Raw genomic sequence first — 15,171 nt, forward strand, 5'->3', positions numbered from 1 at the left:
AGAGAGAGAGAGAGAGAGAGAGAGAGAGAGAGAGAGAGAGAGAGAGAGGGAGAGAGAGAGAGAAATGCTGGGGAACAGGGACATGGTGTGGTTAATCCCTCCCATCTTGCTGCACTTTGAATTGCAGGTATTTAGGAGAAAGAAGGGACAAGAGAAAGAGAGGTAGAGAGTGGGCACACACACACACACACACACACACACACACACACACACACACACACACACACACACACACACACACACACACACACACACACACACACACACACACATACAATTAGAATGTGAGAAGTGATTTCCCCTGTCCCCATATCTCTCCTCTTTGTTCCATTTCACAAATGACACTTGGTACCCTGCAGCGACAGAGCGAATGGAAATCCAGCCTTGCAGACTGGGGCCCTGCTCTGGCTGCAAACGGAGCTGTGCTGCAGCGTTCAGCCAAGCAAGCGTTAGCGTAGCACCGAGCTCCCCCCTAACCCTCTGTGACGTCACGAAGGAATATCCAACTCTGTTAGTCTGCCAAGAAAAGTCTTCGACTTTTCAAGGGCGCGCACCTCGCTACAACTATCGGCTCTAGCCGGCTTCCCCTCTCCTCTGTGAGGACAGGGTTTGAAGGCAGGGGAGTGCAGAGGACTGCAAGGACCAGGGCTCTTCATCTCATAACCTGTCTGGTCAATCGATCTGCGAGGCAGATAACTGTAACACAGCCAAATGTGACTTTACACTTTACACATTACACTCATTAGATTATATAACTGTTTTTGTACACTTTTTGAAAAGATAGATTTAGCCATTTCAGACTAGACTGCATCATAATGTTGCAATGCATAGTTCTTCTATGGAACATCCGATATAACACTGATAGTGGACACTGACAAAAATGCAATAGTTATGTCATGCATGAGACAGGTTTACCCACTCCACACCAGTCTCCAGTCCCACCACAAACTTGGAATTTGATAAGATCGGAACCGCCCATTCATCTGAGTTGTTCCCTTGAACTCAGAGACATGAAGTATAATGAAAGGAAAACAAATGGGAAGGGGTGAAACACAGAGGGAGATGAGGACATACTACACAGTAGAATCCTCATTCCTCAGTGTTTAACTGAGAGCATAAAAATTGACCTGCTAGAGTTAAATTAACATTGACTGTGTAGGAAAGAGTACAGGAGATGAGTGGGGGGGGGGGGCAGACTTTGTGATGGTGGAGAGACACTAGAGAGCATGTGCCAACAGGAGAGGAAGATGAGAACAGGGTGAGAAAGAAATAAAGTGCGGTGGGGGAAGGGACAGTGAGCCACTTGGGGATGGAGAACGACAGACTGTATAAGAGAGGCAAATTAAGGACAAAGGCAACTTTTATCTTGCCTTGTCAACCAGGCGAGATAAGACGGTAGGTATACAGCAGGGGAGATGGAACCAAGAGAGATAAACCAGAGACAGGTTCCATCCTAATACACAGAAATTTGACATTCAGGTGGCTACCGGGGACAGATATTCCTTTATGGGAATACCAGCATCACTAGATATCGCTCGACACATCTAGGCTTGTAAAATGGGCACTGCTTATAAATTCTGAATAAAGATGGCAATACATAAAAAAGACTTCATTTAGGGTGCTTTGCTGACATTTATGGAGAACAGCTTGTGTCACTGAACTCCGATAACAGTGAACTGTGATATCAGCACTTTGGCTATCAGGAAGCTTTTTTCACCTTGCACGTTTAATTTGCTAGCCTCCTTCCCCTAACATGAACATGAGCCAGAGCCAGAACACTTTCAAAGAAGCTTACATATCATACAAAGCCATCCTTTGCTTTGAATCACCTTTTATCCCCCACAATGATGGATAGAAAGGCCTCTCTCTACTTCAACTCCCACTCAGCTCCACATGTACAACACAGTACATATACTCTGTTGCAGTGGTTTGTGCATTATGTATATATACATAATGCACAGACCACTGCAAGAGAGAATGAGCCCCCTTTGTCTCACAAATAGGTTCTCACTTTGTGTGTCTCAACACACAGAACACGGAACATTCATGCGCACAAATGCATGCACATGCACACACTCAAACACACTGGCTCCCACACACTTTAGTATTCTAGGTTGTGAAATGCGATGCTTTTAGAGCGGTCGTGTAGAAAGGTGTTGGATCTACTCTTTACAGGAAAAGCCCCAGCCAAATGCTCCTGGTGGCGGGTGCTATTGCAAACCTGTATTTCTTTGTCCATTTCCTAGAAAAATGAAAGTCTCTTTCTTAAATGCTGTCTGTCTCTGTCTTCAATGGCGTTTACCTTAGAGAGAGAAAAACAATTGTGCCTAGTGGTAGTATAAAAGAACCATGACATTCCATGAGAGCTATGTAATTTTCCATCAACATGCAAGATATTTTCAGAGAGCTTTGGCATGGTATATAACTCACTGGCATATAACCACCTTTCTTTCGTCTTCTGCTCTTTTAAAGGTTTTTGTTGTTGTTCTTTTTCCTATCGATTAGTCACCCCATGGAGACTTGAATTCATGGATATATATATATTTTTTTTTGTTGCATTCCTAAGCCAATAATTTGATGACCAGCAGACCGGTAGGCAGCGGTTCCGGTAGGAGATACAAAGGAGACTCTCTGTGTCTCCTACCGGAACCGCTGCCGGTCATCAAATTATTGGCTTAGGAATGCGACAAATTCACAAAAATATTCCATGGGGTGACTAATCAATAGAAAACACGTCATTTAGGGGGTGAACTATCGCTTTAAGATCCTCTGTTCTGTGAAAATCATCCAACCAGTAGGGCTTGCATGGACTGCAGGTGAAATGGCCATACTGCCTACTTCTCAGTACACTGCATTTTAAAGTGAGAGTAAGTGATATTTTTGGTTAAAACAAAACTTTTTGTTCAATAACAGGGGTCTCAATGTCTCCCCACCTCTTTAATAAACAGAAAATACATTTTCAAGTGTGTTTTCAGTCAATCAGGAGGGAGTACCTATTCATCATTTTTTGTAGATCTGCTATTTTTGAAAAATGTTGAAAATGTGTGCAAATCTTTGAATATATGTATTCTTTTAAAGCGAACATTTTTAACTCCAACCTTTCCTTCTGGGGGTCACTGGAACAAAATATTTTGAGATGGGGGGTCTGTGGCCCAACATACATTCAAGGGGTCCTTGACAATTATGAAAAAGTTTGAGAACCACTGATATAGAAACATACGCTTTTTAGAAAACTGTTGGGATTTAGAAGACATTTGTAGAATCGGCTTCAGGTCTTAATGGGTTAAAACATTTGTTGGGGTAAAATGCCACATTGCCGTGCTGACAAGGATGTTTACTCATTATCTGCAATTATTCCACACTAAACAAAGGCGTGTTTCCATTCGTAGACATGCTGCAGAAGATGAGTTGATAGATTACACCACTGGAGAATCACACCCTATTTATTTAGCTAGATCACACCTAGTTGCAATGGATTGCATAAAGGATCACATACACAGAACTTCCTGGATAGTGTCCACTTAAGTATCCATCTATAGAGTACAGAAGTCCTGACGTCACTCGTTCATCCCCTGGGTCATAAAGTAATTTCTCTATGGAGAATAGCATTGGGTCATCTTAGAATCATCTCATATAAGAATTGTGGCCCAAAAATAAACAAACTGTTTCGGCGATATTGTCAGGGAGGTGGCTCTGTATCGTTTATGATAGTCAGTCTCTCATATTTGATACAGTCTGTTTCTGGCACCATTTTTATTAATTCGGCGGAAGTAACATTAGCGTTTTCTCACCGTCAGTTGATGCTTCATATCCGAGTCAAACCGCTGGGATCATTTGTTTATTTTTGCAACACAGTTCTTATTTGACGTGAAATTGAACACGTCTATGGGAATTCAGAACGGGGGGGGGAAAACGCGACCCAGGTAGGATGTGTAAATTACGTCAGACTTCGGTGCTCTATTGTATCCAGACTATCCACTCAACAAAACCAGGTTGTCTACTCAAAGGATGTCATTTCAGTACACTGAATAGTAGACACATACAAATATTCACTCACAGCTAGGGACTCCCATCATTTTCTGCCGATCTCTGTAAGTGCATGTGCTACATTCAGAGAGCATCTTTTACTTCTGACAAGCACAAGGGTGTTTAAGGTAAGTGTATGTCAGAGAAACGCAGCAAAACAGGGTAATTTGTTCCCCCTAGGGTTTGTATTTTATTCATCAGGAGTTGATGCATCCAAGTATAGGATCATTCGGTTTTGGCACCTTTAAAGATTTCATTTTCAATTTGAACAACACATCAAAAATAAAAAATAAACAAAGAAATGACTAAGGCTGTGTGAATTTAAAAAATAAAGTACATACATACATATATTCATATATTTATAAATAAATTAACCAAACCATTTAAAAAAGCAGTTTTGTTCAATGTAGATTGTTTGGTTTGTCCCATAAAAGAAAAAAGATAAAATGAATAAAAAATAAAGGAAAATTAAAATACACATGAAAACATTATACTTTAGCATTTTTGCTTTTTTCCCCATATAATCGTTATCCTTTAAAACTTAAGTTTCTCAAGAGCAGATTTGCTGTAATTTAATAGCATGCATTTAATTTCTGAAATTGTGAGTCACTTAGCTTCTCATGTACTATTTCTTATTTAACTTTGTTGCTTGCCTTTTTTTGCAAGTTGTTGTTTTGTTCGTCATCCTCTTCTTTTCCTTCCCCTCTCCTCCTTCCTTTATTTGTAGAAGTCGTATTTGGAGTCTTGTCTTTGTGAACTCCATGACCCCTTTGTTGGTTCTTTCTGTTGAGGGGTTCAACTCTTCCGTAAACGACCCCCCCCGAAAAAAGAAAGCGAACAGGGACTGAGAAAAAGACGAGAAGGTTCTATTAAAAGAATATATATTTTTCTAACTGTTGACTGCTTTGCGTCTGTCTCTGGTGGCATCAGTAGGTGTGTGGTGTAGCTACCTACCATACCTTGTCTTGTTCTCAACCTTCAAGCGAACAGATACTAAAAGAGTCTTTTCTCATGTTACCAACAGCACTTGGTTTAGTTTAGTTTTTTTTCCTCTTTTTTCTTTTTTTGCTTCAGTGAAGTCCGTATCTCTTGATTATTAACGTAATAATTTATTTATAAAAGTAATACATATATATAGTACCTTTGTTAGAGTTTACAGATTGGGCTAATTCTTACTGAATCCCAAGCTGCAACGATTCACAGTTTTAATGCAAAAAAATAAACCAATGAATAAATGTCTACAAATAAAAAAGGTGTATGTTTGAGCGGTTGGCTAGGAGAATTGCTCCAATAGAACTGCAGGGCCAACTGTCAAACCAATAACTTATGAAACCATGAAAACATCGTTATTTCACAAATGCCTCCCCCTTCCCTTTCAGTGCCCCAAACCCATAAACGACCCTGTGCAAATAAAAATAAATAAATAAAAATAAAACCACTTTCACTCTCTGTACAATCTGACCCATTCTCACTTTCTGCCATTCACTCTAAGGAACACAGCGAACATTGTTGAATATCTCTCAACAATGGGAATGGAAAAGTCATGCAGCTGAACAAAAAAAACCCTGATGTCTATAAACATGGAACGCCATCCACTCTCATGGTAAATAGGGTGCACAGGGGGTTCCCCTGGGCTCTCCCTTCTGGCTGGGCTGGGCTGGGCTGTGTGGGTCCCTCATACGGGCGTGGTGTGGTGGTTGGCTGTGGTGTCCCTCATACGGGCGTGGTGCGGCGGTTGGCTGTGTTGGCAGAGTCTTTCAGGTCTTTCTGGATGCAGTTGTGGACTTGCAGGAAGTTGTGGTCCCTCTCCGAGTTGTAGGTGGTGGTGGGTGTGATAGAGGATTTTAGGGTGTCTCGTGGCAGCGTGTACATGGAGATCTCTGTGGATGGCAGCGCGCTGAAACCCTTGAGGCCCACCGGCGAGGCGTCGCGGGAGTGTGATGGGTCCGTGGAGCGGGAAGAGGAGCGCGAGCGGCGCCGGTATCGGTAACGATAACTGGGAATTCGCGTTATGGCCGAGCTTTGGAGGTAGTCGGCCGCATGCGCCCCTACCCGGAGCTGCCGATGGCGATCGATGAACATGTGCACGGCCAAGACACCCACCATCTCGGCCATGACGAAAGAGAGTGCTCCAAAGTAGAAAGACCAGCCGTAGGAGTAGCTGTTCTTCTTGGATTCGCTTTTGGAGGGGTCCCCCGCGTTGGCTGATATGTACACTATGATCCCGATGATGTTGCTCAAGCCTGGGGAATGACAGTGGCAGAGGGTTTAGGGCAAGAAACAAAGACAGAGGCCGGGTCATAATGAGCACTGGATTCACAGAGATGAGAGATGGAGGGAAAGGATGGGAGAATATAGTTTTAATTTTATTATGAAAATACAAATATTTTTTTTTTGAAGATGAACATTTGAAGATGGTGGTTAAAATTGCATTCATACACCAATACAACAGTGAACACACTGACCTCACAATATACATGTACTGTATATGCAGTGTCAGGCCAAACATTTTTAGATAACTGACTCATGCCAGAATATAGCGCATTGGACACTGTGTACAACTCTGTCCAACTATCTGTCTGTCTGACTGTCTGACTGATCGCCTTAACCGCTGCTCTTACAGCGTGAAGAGAGGCCGGAATGAGGCCTTGATGTAGATCATCTGGGACAGCAAATGGAATGATTCACACAGGGGTCACGTTCCACGGTGGAGACGATCATGCATTCACATATATTATACACGTATGGTGACTGTTCAGTTTCAGTCATATGCAGAAAAGAGTGTGACATGGTATATCTGGGAAGATGGATCATTGGGAAAGTATGTCAGGGACATCATATTTTTAGAGATGAATCCCAACGGGTAACTTTTAGCCTGGCAACAGGATGAAGAGAAGAGATGTAAAGAAACAAGGGAAGAATGGAACAAGTGACTATATGAGAGACGGACTGGCACGCCACAAGTCTTGCATTCATGTAATGGCAACTAAAATAAAAACAAAGTCTACTACTCTTGGTCCTTCTCTATCATTGTCAGCTGATGTTGCACCGCTCTCCTCCTACCCATATGTCCTAGATGTCCATCCTACGATAACACATATAATTTTCCTCCTCTTCTGTAGTGAGCTCTCTCTCTGTGGGCACTCGACTCACCTGAAGACACAAAGAAGATCCCTGCGCTGAGGATAATGTTGTGCCGCGACTTGTAGAACTCGCTGGCAGCTATACACAGACCTCCCATGAAGAGCAGGATGACACTGAGGATGGGGAAGATGCTGGAGGCTCGCACCGCACCTGAGAACCACCGGAAGACAAGAAAGAGAGAGAGAGAGAGATTTGGATGTTACGGAAACAGGGAAGAGGTATGGGGGGGAGGGGGGGGGGGGGGGTTAAGGCAGGAAAAATTTTGTTTTAAATAATTTTGAGAATCTGCTCCCCTTTTTCTGCGAAGTAAATTCTCAGTGTTAACTCAACTCTTGAGTGTACAAATGGACCCACATCACCTGACTTGTACAGACCCATTTTGGATTCACGTCTTAAGCACTTAAACACTATATACTTGTTTGACCGGAGTCCCTCAGGGCTCTATACTCTTTTCTGTTTAAGCTCTACATTAAATATCTTTGCTGAAAATATCCGATGCATTGCGTTGCAAGTGCTATTTTCTGCGAACGTTTTCCCCAGAATACGGCCGTGTATATGGTAAACACTCGGGATTTCACTGTGAGAGCACTTCCTAATCAACACTCCATCAAGACTGTGAAAGACTCCATCAACACTGTCTATGAGTGAGTAGCTGTTATCCAACCTTATGCAATCACAACGCCTGACTCCCCCCTCTGTCAGGGGTCCCAGGGGATGGCAATTGCCACCCACTAGCATTCACATTTAACCTCAAATTCAGTACTTTTGTGCATATTTTCTCCACCTCTGTGCATTCTTTTATTTTGTATTTGTTGGGGGGGTTTTCTGCCTTTATATATAGTGACAGGAAACAGGGAGTCGAACCTGCATTAGAGCCTATGCCGTATGCGCCTCAATCACTCAGCCATCAGCGCTCCCTCTGAGCATTCTTTACAGATTCATCTGATTTTAGATTGGATGCACCTAAATCCACGCCCATCTATCTACTATGTGACCTGACACACATGTTATAGACTTGAGTTTTCTTGTCTTGAAACCACATGCATTTATTAACCACTTTCAACCTGGTCCCTATGTTGGTTATGGTTGGTCATTATCATCGTCTGGACTGGACTACTGCAATGGAGTCCTGTTCGGGCTCCCAAACAAGTACCTGGATAGGCTCCAGTATGTCCAAAATTCAGCTGCCAGAGTTCTCACCCGCACCAAGCCTTGGCAGCACATCACCCCCACCCGTAAACAACTGCACTGGCTTCCTGTTAAGTTCCGCATCTATCACAAACGCCTCCTTCTCACCTACAAATGTCAAAATGCCCTGGCTCCACAGTACCTCTCAGGCCTCCTCCATAAACCCACTCTGTCACGGAACCTGCGGTCCACAGACTTGGACCTCCTTTCTGTCCCCAAAACAAACAAAGGAACCATGGGGGACAGAGCCTTCAGTGTGGCAGCCCCCACACTGTGGAACTCTCTCTCCCCATAGGGATTCGCCATGCTCCAACACTGGACTCTTTTAAGGCTGCCTTGAAAAGACACCTATTCTCTCAGGCTTATGGCAAATAGTTGTTTGCTGTTTTGTTTGGTTGTTTGTTTGTAGGTTGTTCATTGTTTTTGATGTAAAGCGTTCATAAAAGGCGCTATATAAATTAAAACTATTATTGTTATTAAAAATCATTTCACTAACAGGGCTTAAGTTGTAACATTTTTGCCACCTTCTAGCTTTTCCTGAAATGACACTCCTGATCTTTCTCTCTCTCTCTCTCTCTCTCGCTCTCTCGCTCGCTCGCTCTCTCTCTCTCTCTCTCTCTCTCTCTCTCTCTCTCTCTCTCTCTCTCTCTCTCTCTCTCTCTCTCACACACTCACTCAGCAGCCCTCTTGTTCCTAGACTGGATAGCCAACGTGTCTGCATTGTGTGGTGTCATGTAAAAGGCTGTTAACACAGGTGCTGTGGGGCTTTGGCATGTGTATTAGCAGGGCTGCAGTGCAGGGGGATGCAGCTTTGTGTCCTTGAAACAAACTGATGTCCTTGCAGCTAATTATCATGAAGCAAGATGTGGAAGGTGGAGGTGGAGGGAAATGATGTTATTGATGAAGGCTAATGGGGTTTCTCTTCCATCCTATAATGCTGACATGGTCCCCTGTGTGGAACGGACCAAGGCTTTGGCTTATAGGGAGTTCTGCTGTGGTTCCAGGTTGAGTTTTTAAAGGCATATACTGTAGACTACTGCTACAGTTTGCAGTGTTAAATCCCAGAAGTGAGTTCTTAATGGGTTTCCTAGACAGATTTCTGATGCTTTCTTACCATAGGTCTTTTCAAATTCTGCAGAAAATAAGGTCTGCCGTTAATATAATATAAACAGAAACGTTTTGTTCTACATGACATGTTATGTGTTCTTTGTTTTGTTTTTGTACTTATATTGCGTGTGGTTAAAAAATATAAGCGTTTGGGTGGCAGTGCAGGGGAAACGTTGATTGATTGATGTACTTTATTTAGTAAAAGACATGAGAAACAGTACATGGAAGTACAATTCACAATACAAGGTCTACTAAACTGGATAACTCATAAAGCACTGAGGGTGATCTCTGTCGCTGCACTAGTGACTCCTCCAGGTTGGCCGGGGGGTCTGTTCAGCTGCGGAGGAGACTTGCGGTTGTCTATCCACCTGTTTCCGCGGGAATTTACTGGAGCAAAAATCCTGTGTGGGAAACATCCTGCGGGGGGACCGGAAGTAGGAAATAGCGGCTCAGTGTGTTTACATTTGCCAGCAGAACGTAGCTCGTTCGCAGCTGGCGAACGGGCCTTTTGCATGTAGTTGAAGCGCAAGGGGGCGGGGGGGCGGTGCATGGGGAGAGAGTCAGCGCACTGAAGTCAAGGCACACTACAGACTACTGTGTTGTTGACAGACAACGGATGCACGCTTATTATGAGAAACAACACAAATAAAACATGGCAAAACAGTTGCGTGCATTAGTGCACGATGAGGGTAAAGGAAACATTCAGTCTAAATGTCCAGTAATTCGCACGCGAAAAGGAAACATTAATGTCCAGTTTGCTAATCCACAACTACAACTACTGCCAGATAATCACCAAGAGAGTTAAAAAAAAAAAAAACGTTTCAGTCATTCAGTCCGACTTCACTGTAGCCTATAGTAGCCTTTTCATAAATTATATTTGTATTAGGCTGTCCTAAGAGTTTATAATATTTAGAGAAATGTAAGGTTTCAAATACAAAAGTATTGGTAGTAGTTGCTGGACATTTAGACTGAATGTTTCATTTATCCTCATCTTGCGCTAATGCACGCAACTGTTTTGCCAGGTTTTATTTGTGTTGTTTCTCATAAGCGTGCATCCGTTGTCCGTCAACAACACAGTAGTCTGTGCCTTGACTTCAGTGCGCTGACTCTCTCCCCCCCCGCCCCCCGCCCCCTTGCGCTTCAACTACATGCAAAAGGCCCGTTCGCAGTACAGCTACGTTCTGCTGGCAAATGTAAACACACTGAGCCGCTATTTCCTACTTCCGGTCCCCCCGCAGGATGTTTCCCACACAGGATTTTTGCTCCAGTAAATTCCCGCGGAAACAGGTGGATACCAGTGGTTCTCAACCTGTGGGTCTGATGATGAAAAATATTTTGGCGGGTCCCCAGATGATTAGCTTAATGTGAACATTGTTTTCTCACTCAACAGTAAACAAACCAACATACAGTATTGTATAAACATACAGGGTATCTGCACATTTCTAAAGGGACAATTTAAGGACTTTTAAGACCTTTTTGATACCTCTAAAATTAAACATTAGCCAAATTGTCAATTATTAGAGACGCACACACACACACACACGCACGCACGCACGCACGCACGCACGCACGCACGCACGCACGCACGCACGCACGCACACACCACACACACACACACACACACACACACACACACACACACACACACACACACACACACACACACTTTTGTGTTTTTCAGACAGAAGTTAACCACCTGCTAAACCACTTGTTAACTTGTTAACCACTTAAGCCCTATGCTCAAATGACAAATTGTGGGGATTATAAACCTTTGTTTGTTACAGAGCACACCTCCACGGAGGTGTGACCCACAAATTAAGACATCCCTGTAGCACCCTTTTGCTACCGGACCGACCCACTGCAGTCACAGGCAGCTGATGTTAATCAATTAACACAGCCAGGGCAATATCCTATCCTATATTAAAATTGGCTTAAGGCGGACCGACTGGCCGGAGGGCGGATTCATGTCACAGCCACGTCACTATGTCAACATAACCATAAACAAACCACTATGACAACTCCTCTAACGTCACGCTCATGTCACCATATATCTGACTCATCTAAATATGCAGTGTGTTGTCTAACCTCCACAAATCAGTCAGCTCCAATGACATCAGGGATCTCCATATATGGGCATAAAAGGGACTCTCCATATATGGGAATAAAAGGGACAAGGACTGATATATACAGAGATCTCCATACTGTATATGGGCATACAGTATCAGCATGCCCATATATACTGATGACATCAGGGATCTCCATATATGGGCATAAAAGGGACAAGGACTGACAGATACATAGATCTCCATATATGGGCCATTTACGCAAACAAATCAGTTAGCTCCATATATGGGCACAAAGGGACATGCCCTGATGACATCAGCAATCTCCATATATGGGCATAAAAGGGACACAGACAGACGGGTACAACGGGTACTCTGACAAAGACCCTGACACTGGAGCTCTTTACGGGGCACCGATTCCGAAAAATACGCGACAGGACCTGAGACCCGCACGGGTCGGGTCCGTGTTTTATCATAATCACTCGGGGCCAGGTCGGAATCGGCGCAATTACCTTGAAACTCGGGTCTGTCCATAATTATGTGTAATACCCGAGTGGATCAGAGAAGACCCGTCATAGGCGCCGGAGGGGGGGGTCAGAACTCAGAAGGGCCTGAATGTCCCCCCACTATCGAGGGGACACTATTGCGATCGACTGGTCTATTTATCTATTTATTTATTTATTTTCCCCGGCCGGCGCTGGTCTAGCACTGCAACGCTTCCCATTGTGTTGCACTGCTTCGTTGTGTATTGGCTGCAAGCTTGCCTCTCGCCGCAATGACCGCTCTGTTACTGGCTACGTGCCCCCCCGCCAGCTAATGTCCCCCGACTTTTTCCCTCATGCCGGCGCGCTTGAGACCCGTAGTATGCCTACTGTGTGTGTGCACTAATCAGGAGAGAAACGCAATGAAATTATGTTTAACTTGTGTGTGATGTTTTAGACAGACCTAGGATCAGGTTAGCGCAGCAGCGACATGAATTGCTGTGCATCTTGCATGATGTTTTAGGCTGGTTTAAGATCAGATAGATTACTGCAGCGCAAAGAAATAAGTTGAGCTACGCAATGCATGCGCACCATACTGCAAGGCAAGGCAGCTGCCAGGCTGATTTGAAAACGCTGGTGTGCAAATCATGTATTCTTCTGACGAGGTGAAAGCAAAGCTTTGATCATAAAATGGTCATTGGTCAATAGGTCTGCTATTATTTCATAAAGTCCACATTTATTTACAAAGAAAACCTTTTGTCACGCATATTAAATTAATACCTCTACGCATATTTATTTATTTTAGTAGTTTCATGTGCGCTTTTTTGAAGGGGTGTCTGGGCTGGGTCTGTCTCGGAATCTCGGAAATAATCGGATCTCGGAACAAATTTCACAGAGTCAATTAGGGTCCGGTTCTGGAAGGAAAAAAAAGAGTCGGAACGCCTCGGAATCTGACCAAATTGTCACGGGTCCACTCGGGTTCAATTCAGTTACTTGAAAATAATCACGGAACGGCTCGAAATCGGACCAAATTTCCTGGGACCATTTCGGTTCGGGTCCTTTTTTTTTACCCGTGAAGAGCTCTACCTGACACTATGACTCAAACATATTAGTCGGATCGGCAGTGCGACGTACTCTAGATGTGAGGGCCACGTAGTGGCCAGAATCTCTAGTAGTCGAAACCAGTGTAAAGAAGAAGTATTCATGTGTCTTTCTATGTGCCTTTCTTTTTTTGTAGGTCACCTCCGCCCGTCCTGCACACAAGCCTTTCTCCTGTCAGCTCTCCCACTCACCGCTCCTTTAGCCTCCCTCTCCTGATTAACATGAACACGCTTAAACTTTCATCAGGCTGGTTAAATTTTCACCACCCCATCTCATCTCTCCACGCAGCTGCCACCTCAGCACTTTCCTCCCCATAGCTTCTCCTCAAAGTGCTGACATCGGGCTGGGCATCTTGTGCGTTGAACCCTTGCGCGCCTTCACCTCCACGGGGACCAGGAGCTCCTGGCGACCCATCTGCCTCACTACCCCCCCCCCCCCCACCCGCCACTATCCCCGTACTTTCTCCTTCCTCTTCGCCCCAACGCACCACAGCTCTGTGGGAAACACCACCCGGAGCCTGAGAGACAGCAGCCAACAGCTGCAGTGGGAGAAAGAGGGAGAGAGAGAGAGAGAGAGAGAGAGAGAGAGAGAGAGAGAGAGCCAAGTGATGGCCACGGCTGGCTGGCCTGCTCATCATTCACCCTCCGCTAGGCTTTCAACAGTAACTACAGGAAGGACGGTGACAGATGAGGCCTACCATCGTGCTGCTTTCTTTGTACAGTATTCATCGTTGCTGCTCTTACATCGGCATGAGCATGGTTTAATTACTGCCTGCTACAAGCCGTGCTGAAATAGCCATCTGGAGAAAGGAGGCACCTATGAGTTAGATGAGATTGGGTTGATTTTATCCAAGCAGTTTTTGTTTGTTTTTGTTTTTTATTATTATTATTAACTTGTATATAGGCCTGTGGAGAAATTCATCCTCTGCATTTCACTAATCCTTAATACTAGGAGCAGTGGGCTGCCACCTAGGGACCCTCTGGGAGCAATTGGGGGTTCAGTATCTTGCTCAAGGAGATTTTGACACGAAACCTGAGGATTGAACTGGGGACCTTCCGGTTCCCAGATGGCCACTCTACTTCCAGAGCCACTGCGTTTCTTAATTGAAAATCAGTTGCGGTCATATGACAAGTATTAATTAGGTTCTACACTCTGTGTACAAATGTGTGAATGGTGGTTTGGTCATCAACTGTCAGAGATGTGTAGCTGAGCTCATTCCCAGATGCATCAATCCTTTGTCACGATGATCGCTTTCTTTAAAGGCTAATTTATTGTTAGCCTTTACTGTCGACCTGGCAATTCTTTCTGTTTAAAATAGGCAATTTAATTTTTTTCATTGAGAGACGGCGACACTTGTCAAAAAGGTTGTGCGTCAGTCATCTTTCAGACAGCTACAGAAATTGAGCCTCGCTCTGTGTGATTACCTTAATTTCCTTATTCTTTTGCTTCCATTCTTCTTTCACCCATCTGTGTCCATCTGCTGTCTCTTACACGCTTTCTCATCCCACAAGCTTCCTCTTCACTTCACCCTACCTCTCTTTTTCCATTTCTCTCTCCCGCTCCCTCTCTTAACTGACACTCGGTCTGGGCACAAGACAATTTGTGAGATAAAGTGCCGTCTGCCCTTGCACTTCCACTCACCCCCCCCACACCCCCCCCCCCCCCATCTTCTTTATCTGTTCCTGTTCTCCGTCCTCCTTGTCTCCTGTGCGCAGACCAGAGAGAATTGTGGCGTTTAGGGTTACAGGTGGAGGTGATTAAATATTAAGCTGTCCTGAGAGTTGACCCTGCTCCTCTGTCCCCTTCCAAACACATCAGTCCTCCTTCATTCCCTCATCTCTCCAGCCAACCCACTGCCTCTCCCCCTACCCTACATCCAGTTAACCCTGGGGGTATTGACGTGGGCAGTCACAGCAGATTACCTGGGAGAGGACATTGGCACTCCTTCCCATCCATCAGCATCATTTGCACAGAGAAAGGAGGGATAAAGGGCCAGCCAAACGTATTGATTGTTGACACAGAGGGTGTTTAATAGCACAGATCTCAAGGTGATGGCAAAG

The 15,171-nt window shown here is 44.5% G+C and overlaps 1 protein-coding gene across 1 annotated transcript in view; it reads right to left on the minus strand.

Moving 5' to 3' along the window:
• Nucleotides 1–5,739: 5,739 nt before the first annotated feature.
• The window catches only part of cacng2a (calcium channel, voltage-dependent, gamma subunit 2a), a gene marked incomplete at both ends in the record, with an annotated part of 80,225 nt that continues 70,793 nt past the window's right edge, over nucleotides 5,740–15,171 (minus strand). Inside the window, 2 exons of the mRNA XM_080447695.1 lie at nucleotides 5,740–6,269; nucleotides 7,180–7,320. Of these exons, the coding sequence (XP_080303821.1) occupies nucleotides 5,740–6,269; nucleotides 7,180–7,320 (671 nt within the window). The remainder of the gene's footprint in view (nucleotides 6,270–7,179; nucleotides 7,321–15,171) is intronic.

The sequence above is a fragment of the Gymnoscopelus braueri genome (assembly GCF_963280865.1).
Source record: "Gymnoscopelus braueri genome assembly, chromosome: 13".
Classification (NCBI taxonomy): Eukaryota; Metazoa; Chordata; class Actinopteri; order Myctophiformes; family Myctophidae; genus Gymnoscopelus; species Gymnoscopelus braueri.